The sequence below is a fragment of the Helicoverpa zea genome, chromosome 1, assembly GCF_022581195.2.
Source record: "Helicoverpa zea isolate HzStark_Cry1AcR chromosome 1, ilHelZeax1.1, whole genome shotgun sequence".
NCBI lineage: Eukaryota > Metazoa > Arthropoda > Insecta > Lepidoptera > Noctuidae > Helicoverpa > Helicoverpa zea.
In genome coordinates this window covers 3,048,974-3,062,739 of record NC_061452.1, presented here as the reverse complement: position 1 = coordinate 3,062,739, position 13,766 = coordinate 3,048,974, and the positions used below count along the sequence as shown (strand labels likewise).

Genomic DNA, 13,766 nt, shown 5'->3' with positions numbered 1-13,766 from the left:
ATGATCATGGAAATACATAAGTTTATTGACTAACTTGGTTATCGCAATTATTTCTGCATTAGGTACTGACTGAAATATTCGTGATACCGCGGTCGACAATGATTCACTCAGGATGTGCCTTATCGCTCTGGGCAAATTTAAACAGGACTATATGGAAGTAATGTACGTTAATACCGTTTTGTATTATTTCATTACACTTATCATCATTTTATGCTAATGACTGTTTTCCTTTTGTTATCTGCAGCTTATTATGGCTACATAGCACAGGCAATCATTTTGCTAAAACTTTCTTAATAGAACACACCTTTGTACTTAGTACAGTAATGATAAATCTTGTAGCAAAACACAACAAAGGGTTCAACGACCTCCATTCAAAATACGAAGTCAAATTCGAACAGAATACGCACATACAAAAAATGATTCATAGAGATAATTTCTCATAATCATGGCGGCATACAAACATTAATTTGCAACATCATTATGTTGGTCGTTGAACCGCTAATAGCTTTGGTTACTATGAGACCCCATAACGTCCCATCAATCATGCGTTTGGCACCCGGAAGCCTCTAGAAAGTTCGATGCACGGCCTTTGCGTGTGACCTTGGTGTCAAATTACAACCCACCCCAACAAAAGATACGTATAAACATAACATTTTATTATTTTCCCTGTTCTCTTGTATGGCCGAGGATTTACGTTTCACGTGCCATGACCGCTGTTGTAAACAACAACGAAGTTATTCATAAAATATGTTATTATATTTTGTAAATATTTTAGTTTGTTTATTGACTTTATCGCGTAGGTGGACAGGCTGATTGCAAATAACTCCATTACTAATTGATTAATCATATTTCTCTCTTTACAACGCATCTAATATTTAAAGTATAATGTAATAACATGTTCAATATGAAAACAGCCTTTTATTTAACCTGCCCACCCCCTAGGCCACGTCATCATCGGTCACTACCCTCGCCCGGCTTCACCCTCCGTGATTGTTCAAGGTTCACCGCGCGACCTTCACTGCTCGTCAGGGTGTCAACTTACTAATGTCATTAGAGTCATGTTACTGCATAAGCACGCCCCGATGCTCTCAGCACTATTTTTAAACAGCGTACTTTCCCTTTTACGCTGTGTTTTCCTGTATTTTTTTATATTAGAAGCATTTCATTGAAGTCTCCTTCTTCCTTTTGTCTCAACAATTGCATTCAGAGTTGCAACTGGCTTCATGAACAAAGATTTCGCACTTCACATTTGTGCGATCGTTTTTTAAATTAACATCTGTTTTTTGTCATGTTGACATTATAAAACTAGTATATCGTGAATTCGTGCAACTATTTGTTGTCCTCTGCATTTGTCTGTCACGTCTCTGAGATCTCGTAACACTCGATTCGTCATTCGTCTAATTCTGTTGGTCGTGGGTGGTAGCCGGCAATCTTTACGATAGCCACGAGATTCAATTAAACCACTTTATATATTGTTGTATTAGTTGTTATATGCGTCACATCTAAATATAACGTTAACTTCAAAATAGTTTGTCTTCGAAATGCTGTGAACACAAATCTGTCACTCAAATGTTAAGCGGCTTGTTTTCGTACATTGAATTTATCAATTTTGTTTGCAGCATTAACACCCTCTTAAACATTGACTGTTATATTTCCATAATATTTTCACGCCAGTATATGTGTATTGGACTCGAGACAAATTGCGCTCTTAAATGTACGTAGCGAGTTTTATGTGACAATTTCAGCGCGTGTGAGTGCTTTTATAAATCTGGAACCATTTCCGAGTGGAAAACTACTGCTGTCATAAGATTAAGGATTTAAATTTCTCACGTCTATGTGTTGCGGTATTCTGCTTTATTCGAAATTATTCCAAGGCTGTGACCTGATTCACTTTGAGCTGGCGTACTGGTAGGTAATTCAAATGCCACAAAGAACGGGTTCTTTTTTATTTTCAGTTTCAGTCCATCTATTAAAAACTTTGTTTTTCGTAAATAAAATTATTTAGCTACTGAATAAAATATTGTTGTTGCACCAACACTTCGTCCGTTCCACTCGACTAAGTTATCAACGAAATGTTTGACTGTCATAAAGTTTCGTTTGTCGGGGTGTGTTTTGATGTAGGTATGGCCAGGACAGTCTAGACTAGCGAGTCAATAACGGATTCGACCTTCGGACACTAACCTTTCTTTTGGTCGTTTTTGCAGCGACACTCTTGTAGCTATTGCAAAACAAAACTGACACGAGATGATGAAAGTAGAACCGGACTTGTAAATTCATCAAAAGCTCTGAGTTTCATAAATAAATTATATTCTCTATAAATGTTTCGTGTGAAAATGACATTTATTCTGAGACCACTAATTAAACCTTTTATGCATTCGTCTCATAGTGCTTCGCTGGTAATAAAAACTAATGGATATAAGTTGTTCTTAATATAGTAATGCAAGAAACTAACGCATAGTTGTGAAATCACACTTTTAGATTTTACACCGCTAATAAATCGTGGTGTAACCCGCGATTGAAATAGATTTTATACTCACCTCTGCTTATTTCAAAGAAGCAAACATGCTTAATTTATTCTTTGTATACGTCTTGTTGGTAAATAGATTTGACTGAGATGACTTGTGTTTATTTATACACACGTGTTTTGGCAGTAAGCGTTCCAACCTGTGGGACCTTGCACACGGAAGCATACCTTTGTTACGATCGCGACAGGGTGTAAGGTCAGCCTTCCGCAGTTTGTTGCACCGAACTCCGGTCAAGGCGAGCTCGGCGCCAGCACGGAGCCGCCACTAAAAATACAACATCAACCAAGCACATAATTTAGGAGAATCTGCAAAGTGTCCGGATGCAGCTACTTCAAAAGGTGAACCGTAGAACTCTCAGAGGACACGTGTTTCAAGATTAGCAACTGGAGATAGTAAAGCTGCTTCGTATAAACTAGAACCAGTTTTAGAACCGTTGCGTTTCATTCACCACTTGAGTCTTTAACTGATAACAAAATAAACTCTTCGTTGAAGACGGTAAACTTGTTGGAAATAGAATCATGCAGACGAAATGACAGACACAGATTGAGAGCGGAGAACGCCGGTGACGCAACATTGTAGCAATTTGGTGTCAAAATATATTACACACGTTATGTGGCATTTATCCAAATTTAATTTTCTATGACATTTAATACGCCATGTCATCCACAATAATCTTTGATATAAATGTATCTGTTTTTGAGTTGGCTTCACGGAAATATCTTACTGTTTATTTTCGTTTCAGGGTTTTTATTTACTTGCAAGGCTGAGCTATTAAATTATTTTCAGTTGAAAGATTTATTTAAACCATGACATTCTTAACAGTTTGGATTGTGTTTAGTTTCCCAAGATTTTAAAAAGAAAACATTTAATTCTTTCCGTCAGACGCTTCGTTTATAAAACGTGTAGGCTTGAATATTTTGACGGTAAAGTTTTCAAACAGTAACAATATCTTGAGAGCCAAGATACACAATGTATACGTACTGAAAATAATGCCTCATCTGTTAAATACGTCGCGTGAAAGATTCTAAAACACGGAAACAGTTGACAGTCATGTAAACAAGTTTTTATTATACCTATTGGAACTTATCAGCTGTTACGTTCTGGGTTAATGCAATGTCGTTAAAATATATTATTTTCTATACTCACATTAATTAATCATAATGTTCTTATTCTAACATTGGCTCGTTTGCGGCAGCTTTTATCTGTTTTGCGGTCACGAACCACAATACCTAGGTACCCCATTATTGTGTTTGTAATTTATTCAAATGGTAACTCTTTCTCAGAATAAGGGTTATAGTAAGCGTAATTCCGAAATAAAGGACAATTGCTCTCTACTATTTATCATAATTCATGGTCCATTGCTTCAACAATGAGCTCACGTCGGAGTAAATCACATGAAATGAACTTTATGCTTATCAGTTTAAAGTATAATTTGTTTTGTTGCGGATTAGTGTTCTGCGGCTGATTGTGTCTCGTTGTTATCGTGTCGTATCGAGTGGCGCACGCGCCACAAACGACCGCTTGTATGATTTACAACGTGCTCCACTGAAAGGTACCATTGTTGGCTTAACAGCTTCGACGGCGATTACACAATCGCGTCGTTTGACGCCTGTCGAAGGTTATCTCTAGCTGTTCCCTGCGCCGCTCTCATGTTGACCGACGCACTAACGTAGATTTGAGCAATTTAGCTGGCCAAAAGTCTTAAAAATGGAAAGAGGAATACCCCAGCAATAAGAATTTACCACATCTACCTACCAAACATGCGATATGCGCTTGCACCAGGAGTTAGAACTTGACCTTAGTGCAAATTTTACGTTATACGTTTTTAGAGATCTCGGTAGACGGTATTAAAGAAAAAATATTTTTGTGCTATCTAATTGATATTAAGCAACTATTATGATGGATTCGAGTTGTGTAGGTAACAGTTATTATATTTTAATAAATTTTAGGTGTGATCACTTAATTTTTTATAGTATTATTTCAATTTTAAAAGAGGGTGTGTAAGCAAAATATTTTTTTAGTAATTTTCTTGTTTAAACACAATTTTGTTATATTATCGCGTTCGACCGCGTAACATTTTTTTTAGTTTTAGATATTTGACATATTAAACTAGCTTACGACATATTTTTTGGCTGCGGATAGCTGCGGATGTCCGACTTACAGGCTTTTTAAGATTTGAAGCTCATACAAAAATAAAATACTTTTTTCTTTAAAATGTCACAAAGTGCATTTTTTTTTGTTTTGGGTACCTCTGGCGTAAAAATAGTGACCCTACGTTATATTTACAATAAAATACAATAGCAAGATCTGACTAATTTGCAAGAAAAACTAAATTACCTAGGAAACTAACTTTTGACCTATTAGGGTGACACACCTGATAATATAAGCAGTTTTAAACAAAGATTTGCATATTTTAAAATAGCTACGAAAGTAAGAAACTGAAACTGTAAAAAAAATCCTTAAAACTAATGAGAATTGGTTAAGCAGAACATTTGAACGCCCGACAAGTGTTGGAAATCGACCGGGGCGGCCATCTAAATCACTTAAAGATTGTAGTGAGAGGACTAAACGAAGGAAAACTAAAGAAATACGAAACTGAAGAAATGTGACCAACAAAAAAAAAACAAAGCAAGATTATTTTGCCCTGAAACAATAAAATATGCTACTACCAGCTGAATCAAACACAGAGTCTGATATATCAGAGGCAGAAAGTGAGGAATAAAAAAAATATTAATTATTTTTTTACTACATTACATATTATTTTGAAATAGATATAATAAAAAATATCATAACTACTTTTAAAATGAAAATATATGATACTCAACATTAAAAAAAATATATATTTACGGTTTTTTTTCAATAAAACAAGCTTATTATCAAAATACAATGCTTAAATAAAATAAATAATAAAATAATGATAAAATAAAGATAGAAAAAACGAAATACATTGTAAAATATTTTTGGCCGCCTAAATTGGTCAAATCTACGTATGTGCGACGTTTGTAATGTTAGTGCGCCTTGTTGCTGCTATTTCACGTTTCTGATCTTTCTGTTATTATTACTACGGCTACCATTGACCGATTACTGTGGAATTGCTGCCCTTTCTCAGTCTACTTTGAAAATAAAGTCGTGCTCTTAAAACTATTTCCATATTGACTAACATCCAAGAATTGTTGACTTAACGTTAATGACACACAGCCGCCAGCTGAAAACTAATTAAAAGCTTTTAATTGTAGCTCTGTAGAAATTATCGCATAAATTAACTATTATACGGTCGTAAAGCCGAGTCGTAATATCTCCGTGAATGTTTGTAATAACACCTATGTAGTAAACAGAACTACAAACTAACTGGCAACAGATCCGGTCGTTCCAATTAGCGTTAATCAATTACACGGTCTCGAAGATAACTAACTGCCATGAGCTGGATGTGGTGAATCACCAATTTTGGTGATCTGCCAAACAGTTGGCACCGTGGATTCCGATGCTACATAGGAATTTGTGTTTTTATTAATATCGGGATTAATGTACCGCGATTGCGCAGTTTGTGTTTTCTATTTAAACTGTTGCGAAAATAGTGTTGACAGTTAGAGCTGTTTATTTATATTTAGTAACTATTGCGTCGTATACACTTTAGTCGGTCGTCTCGTTGCATAAGAATAGTGGAAAATATAAAAGTTTTTATTTAACGTGTCATGTTTAAAGTGGTAGCCGTTGTTTACTTTAGTACAGATTTTTTCTTTATGAATATTCAGTCATTTCAGCCATGCAGGCTTCCAAGGTAAAGCAGTACTAATTAGTGTCCTATTTATTCCCTACTAGTATACAATTCAAGTTCTGCTGTTTAAATGCAGCTTTCATGCGGTAACCATTACAACGCAAGCTGCATAGGCTCTCATGCAGCTGTTTCTAGTAAAATTGTGATTCAGTTCCACCGCATGCAGTTTGCAGCTGGTATGCGGTCCATAAACCAAATTAGGATAGGATTGACCTATTTAAAAACGATAACCTCAAAACCACAAAGTTTTACCTTAATACGCGCAAATAGTAAAAATTATAATTAAAAAACTTCCGTAAAACACCGATAAAACATTAACCGTCTTACCACAAAAACTTTTAAACGTCAGTTTATGCCTTGTCTAAAAAAATGTCAAATTATGACGTTGACATATGGTTCATTTTGCAGCCAAAATTTTATTAGACAAGTGTAAAACAGGGTTTAAAGTTTTTGTAGTAAGGCCCTAATTATTTGATAGCCGATGTCAATAACATAAATGCCCTATTAATATAAAACGTTATTAGCACTTAGAGTTTAAATGCAGGCGATATATTGCCCACATAAATAAGGGTTGTACTTCACAGTAATGGGTTCTCAAGAAAAAGAGTAAAAAACGTTAAAGTTCATAGAAAAGTTGCCGTGCCGACATGTGAGTCGGTCATTTGTTCATGACTCACTGCTTCGTACCTGCGCTATCTAAGGTAATTTATGTCACATTGCGCATGCAGAAAGCCATAATGCTTACCCAGTAATTATAGATAAAGATGAAAAAGTGAATGGTGCAATCGTTACTGTAATACTCGTTAAGTAGTGGGACGGTTTGAAATTATGACTGCGTATAGACATTTCTCTTAAATTCTTAGCTAAGCAGTTTAGAAATAACTTAAATATACTAGTCCATATCCCATGTATTTAAGGTAGAAGAAATAACAGTTGGCCTTTCATCCAAGAAGATGATGTGGGCTTATTTGGATACATGTTAAAAGCAGCCCTTTCTTAGTATTCAAAAGTGGGGAATTTTGGCTAATATTTGTACTAAATTACCAGATGCACAGTGAAAAGGAAACGGGAACAAAGACGGGAATATCCCAACATCCCTGTCGTGTTGAGTCATATTAACATCTGTGTTGCAACGGACAATTTTCCTTATCCCCAATTTGTTGGTACAATCATTGGGTGAGCCCAGTTGCTCAACGCAGAAATTCTAGAATGTATTTTATTATTATTTCTAGAATTTGAGCGACTGGCGTGTGAGTTGAACTGTTTCTATTTTTTGTTTCTAAATGTTTCATATCTTTAATTCCAAACTTACTTTGACGAATAAAGTTTCCAAATTTCATACTGTACGTTCTAATGCCATTCCAATCGATTTCTATTTAATTAGACGTCGAGAAAGAAAATTGTCTATTATATCACAGTAAGTACGTACTTCGTTACGACTCATTATGAGCTCTGATACAATCGTTATTTGTAACCTCAGAGCCGGCCTTGGCGCCAGCAAATAGTGAAATGCATCGACATGATGCAATGTCTTGCTACGAACAAATATACTCATATCTATAACACTACATAACACCTATAAACAATGTATTCTATTCACCGACTATTTATTTGGACACAAGCCCTTGTTTAAAGGTCATCCTGTCTACAATACACGCGTTTGAAAATACTTAGAAAATATTTTTAAATGTTGTTTACGTTTCACGATTGTACAGTCCTTGAAATATCTGTGAAATCGACGCTATCAATCCCATTATAATTTGCATGCATGGTAATACCGAGGTCACATGCATGCACAACATTGACCAAAGCGATAAAAACATAACCACGTTATGCGGTCAGACTAATTACTCCTATTATGATTCTTTAAACCCACTATATCTGTAACAATATCATATTATTTCATGTTAATATGTTAATATATAAATGTTATAGTGACCTACGTACCCAACATTACGTGAAAGGCCTGACATAGCCAAGAAGATTGTGGACACGATAATAGATCGTATCGTCCGAGGGTAATATGGTATCCGAATACCCCTTTCGAAGCTCGTTAGAATTATGAAAATTTTCACATCTTTGGCAACTGGGTCCATCAGTACTCATGAAACCAGGACTACCATGTTAGTATAGGAAAAACACACACCTTCGTGCATCGGCCATTCATTTCCAAATGCACTGAGGTACAGCTTGAAACAAAGAACTTGGAGCAAACACATTTAGGCCTCTATTATGTGGAATGAGACCCCGTTGCATGCGACTTACTGGCGACATATAATTACTCTGATCTAATATAATCTGTATAATAAGTACAAAGCTATTTCCAAAGATTACGAAGACTAACTAAAGAAACTTTTTGTAAAATCACCCTAAATATGAAATCTTGAAGAGTTAACAGTGGTTTTCACTAGACACAGTATTGTTCGCAAAGGCTAGGCAGATGATGATGACACGTTAGTAGATGACATTTATAGCGATCACAACATACACAACATCAAATCTTTAAATCTTAGTAAATCGTTAATTTAATATGTTTTATTATTTATTGACGTTGTAAATGCTTGACATAAATCTATACAAAACCAAGACGAATACGATGTAAGCTTCACGATTACTATTACAAATATTGCATAATCATGAACTACTCACGGCCTAAGGTATCAAATGCATCTTTGCAATTCAAATTGTGTAACTTGATTTAATGATATTTCTATCCTTGAAATAACCTCAAGCTATTTTTAACAACAGTTAGACACTGTTCATAAAAATATATGAATTATTTTATATTTAAATTGCCGTTTATGAATCTTGTTTATTCCGAGTCTTTTTTGCATGATTAATGCAGACACACACACAAAGATAGTTTTTTAACTGTCAGACATTTGGTAAGGATCGTAATGTTCGAACATTATAATTTGCTTATTCGCAATTGACGTCAGAAACGCAATCAAAAGATCATTTTAATTTTCAACGGGGTATTTATTTTACAATCGTCATTCGATATGATTTGTTTAGTTAGGTATTCAAACAACATGATACGATACAAATGGATACGATTCGTGTTGGCAGCCTCTTAGATAAAATGCATTTTTTGTGTCCTCATACATAAATGTTGCGGTGACATTTGAAAGTATTTCTACATACACGTGGGTTCTAGTCTAGAATAAATTGTTTATCTAGAATAGTTTGTAGCTCCAGCACAAATTGAACTGTTTAAAATGTCCTTGCATACATTGAAAGCTGAATGCTGCTATTGAATATACCGCATCTGCATAACACAAAATAGCTCTTGTGTTGATGTGCAAATTGACTGCATCAAAATTTAAATTACAAATTATTCTTGCTATGCAAACTTCTATGAATGTTCTTATTGATGTAATAATATCGCCTTTTTGTACATAAAAACAATCATTTTGTTGTAAATGGTAGTCAACCCGTCTCATAAATCGTCACTAAATAGGCAATAGAGCGTATGACCATTTATGGGAAATCATAAAGTTTTACCAAATTGTAACAACCAATTTTTTGACGCAATCGCCTGAAACAGCCGAGTTATTTACACGCGACTTCCTTGTTCCTTTGAATAGGTACAATGACGTTACACATGTTTGTATCATGAAACTCCGAAGTATGGCGCAATAGAGACTGCAGCTTGTCGAAATCTATTCGAGGAAATTTACTATGCCAACATATTACAATACAGTAGCCGTCTCTTCAACATATCCGCTCTTAGATTTGTTTACACCATGAGTAACAACCACTAAGAAGTGGCGGCTACTCTAAATACAAAGGCGTCTGTTTTCCGCAGATGTTAACAAAAACAATTGCCGATTAATCCAAACTTCCGCCAAATGTGACCTGGGACCTGGAGCCACGGTGTCCGACCTTCACATTTTATGGTCATGTAAAAATTACAATTCGCGGATATAAAAGCTGTTAAAATGCGAAGGTGTTTCAAGACAATTTTATTATAACGCACTGTCAGCGGAAACGGCATAAATTGTCTCGTTTGTAATATTTTAGTGTTAATTTCATTTATAATGAGTGTAAGTGACGCTGTTAAATGACTTCCTTATTGTTTAATGAAAATAATTTCCTTTAATAAGTAAATTATTACTAGTAACAGTTTCGAGAAATAAATAACATAAATTCTACAAAAACAAAATCTTCTTAATTTTATTTTAATGCGACAAAGAAAGTAAGATAAAACCAATCAATAGTCTGGAATACTTCAGACCGTATATTGAAACAATTTTATTTTCTTTCGCAAAATTAAGTATGTAAACTGCGCAAACCATTACTCGAACTATGTTTGGTCAAAGATAGGTATCTTCGCTAGCATTAAATAAACTACATTGGCGGCTTTCATTGAAATACTGATTAAGTTCCACGCTCGATTACATCTAGCCGCATTCTCTTTACAGTTCCAATCCGCGGTAATTTAAACTCTTTTTCCCTGAATTTGCTTATATCGCTCACTAGTCTTGGAAGGTTATTTAATTGCAAACACCATCGTCGGTCCTATCACGCGAACCAGTCGTTATCGTCTTTGTAATACTTATTTTCTGCACTCTACATTTCGCACTAACTACTTTTGCAAAAATATTAGTTGGAGTAAAGTAATTGTTTTACATATGTCTAACTTATATTATTCCCCGTATTCAGGAAAAGTACTCACTAATATGAATGCATTTTCACGTTAAAATATTTGTCGTCAATGTTTGTTGCCAACTGAATTTGTGAATATCCACACATTTCACAGAACCAATCAATTATTGCAGTCCTCAATACTAATATGGGTTCAGCCATTTACTGTAATTACAAGTGATTTCAGTTCGTAATGTTCATATTATTGTAACAAAGCGCAACCTTGACGACGGCGACGCCTCGGCTGCTTTGTCTGACGGCTGAGTCTTACGCATGCGCATTCATACTCTAGATGCGTTTCGTGCGACATAATTCTACAGTGTTGACGCGACCAGCTCAACTAATTGCCTGTTCTCGCCCACTCCTCGCTACGTGAGTGATTCTTCGGCGGATTCCTCTAGAAGCGTGTCTTCCTCGACTCCATGATTGGCATCACAATCGTTATTTCTATTATTCACTTCGACCGCTATTTAAGTCGACTGATTTATTTCATTGTTACATCGCTAACAGTCTAGACAAGTCTTTGTTCTCTTAGTGACGTTACTTTAATTAATTTCGATTGCAACAGATGGACTATGTCCAACTAATATTGCATCTGACACGTTTGTTCCTTTTAACTTGATGGATGGGTCCTCTTCTGAATGAGTTTTATTTGTATGATAATATTGTCACCGGCAATGTCTATAACAGATTGCGTGCGGAATGCTTGCTTGCCAATAAATACCTTTATTATGACTGACACTCCCGTTGCCTTGCCACTAACTAAACATCACTGCTTATATGTATCTTCACCCCGCTGAGAATGTTCTGCTTCGCTCGGCTGTTCGTAGTCTTTTAACAAAGTTTACAAACACCTTAGTGTTCGAGACATCGAATCTCTAATAACTTGGCGGGATATCATCTGTGTAGGTCCTATGGATTTAACATGAATTAGTTTCCAAATACTCATAATATTAGAATAGTAACATTGATAGTAAATATCAATCCTAGTAAAAAATAGCTTTGGCTTATCTGCTCCAAGGTTTCACTGAATGTTGTCTAACCTTAGTTTAGTATCACATGTTTCATGTTGTGTCTTTGCGTCGTGAAATATCGGAGAGAGGTTGGAGCAGCTAGGTCTTGGGGCGATCGACGATAGGGCTGTGGTGACGTGGTCATGTGTCGGCAGCATCAACGGGCTGGCGCTGGCGCTGGGCGGCAGCGGCGCAGGCAGCCCTGCGACGGCGAACGACTCTCGGGACCAGACGACGACGTCATCTCGCGCGCCCTCCCCGCCGCCAAACGAGAGGCAGCAACACTCCAGGTAGACGCGCTCCACGCTCGGAACGTTTGGCTTCTCTGGCTATGGCTGTTTTTGTTGCCACTGGAATACTAGCTTTGAAACCTGATTTAAAATACTAACGTCTGGTATATATCATTTTGTCATTCAAGAGGCATTTGATATTTACGTTATCAGACCAACATTTAATTCAAAGCTAGTGTTCCATTGATGAAACGTAAAGGTGTTGGTTTCGTTTCTGTATTTTAATTTTATGTGGGTCAAGGTCGTTTCCAAATTTTGTTGTTATTCTAGAACGCCATATAACGTTCCTAGTATGTGTGCATGCTTGCCTGCTGAGTGTTATTATTTTTTGGTGGTAGAGACCTTTGTGCTGTTTGTTTTGTATTACTCCGAGTGTTTGAACAGTGTATTTGTTTTGTATTGTTAGATAGTTTTTGTGTTCTGTTCAAAGGTCGACGAATTTCAGCGTCTTCAAATGTTTTACAGCAGTATTTCACATATGACGTCTATAAAAATGTCTATTAAGTCTTTATTGCACATCGTGCTATCGACACCAGAAAATAAAAGAGTTATAAATAATTCAAAGAGGAAATTAAGTTTAATGATCGTTCTAAACTGTGCAATGTCAAAGTCAATACATATGTTTTCCTGTCGACAACGGATGACGTCAGGTCTAAATAAAACAATGATGGTCCTTGTTTTTGCCTGACTTTATACCTGAACAAGTTGACGCTATTTAAATGAGGTTATTTTTAAAGTCGAACATGATTGATGATACTGGTGATAATGATACCATACCAGCAGTCAATACGAAATATCAATAAGCATTGGAATAAAAAAAGATTTGCAAACATTCCAACGCAGTATTATCTTTACAAATACAAAGATATTGATTGAGGGGTTTTTGACAGCTTTCGAATGCAGATATTTGCACAAGGTAAGTTTTACTTTAAGGATGGTGCAAAAATGTTGTACTGGATGGAGATAAAACATTTTATATTAACAGGTATACTTACCATTAGAATTCTGTCTCACAAAGCTCAAATAAGATAGTATCGACGAATCAAAAGGCACGTTTTGGCTGAGTCTGCTCTGAATCCTAATAAGCCAAACTTGTACCTTTCATGTATAATCTACAAGAGGTTAGCAATTTATCAATACCGAAATTGTGAAGATAGTCTTCTAAAGTTAAAAATAAATGGCTCAGAAATAAATTTAAATCGATATGAAAGTTAATCCGACTTAATATAGTATCGATCAACAATGTCCCATTGTAGTCTAGAAATTGTCTACATCGAATGCCAAAACTAGGAAGTAAAGAGCCAAATCTTGATATAGAGCAACGCCTGTTTGTGGGCGTGTCTTTGGCATTGTCACATGATACTTATCTAAAGTGACAATATGACTAGTCTGTCCAATACAAGAAAAATCTATAGTTGCTACTGATTTGACACCCACGATACCTAGGAATTGTGGGAGATGATACGTGCAAATCATAGACAGCATTGACACCGGCAGTAGTAGGAGCAACTGAATT

At 35.8% G+C, this 13,766-nt stretch overlaps 1 protein-coding gene across 2 annotated transcripts in view; it reads left to right on the top strand.

Annotated features, from left to right (window-relative positions):
- The window catches only part of LOC124630854 (protein bunched, class 2/F/G isoform-like), a 140,736-nt gene that overhangs the window by 58,317 nt on the left and 68,653 nt on the right, over positions 1–13,766 (top strand). Inside the window, exon 2 of one of the 2 annotated variants that reach the window (XM_047164877.1) lies at positions 12,116–12,250. The exons of the other annotated variant lie outside the window; for it this stretch is intronic. Within the exon in view, the coding sequence (XP_047020833.1) occupies positions 12,116–12,250 (135 nt within the window). The remainder of the gene's footprint in view (positions 1–12,115; positions 12,251–13,766) is intronic. 2 annotated transcript variants of the gene reach the window in all.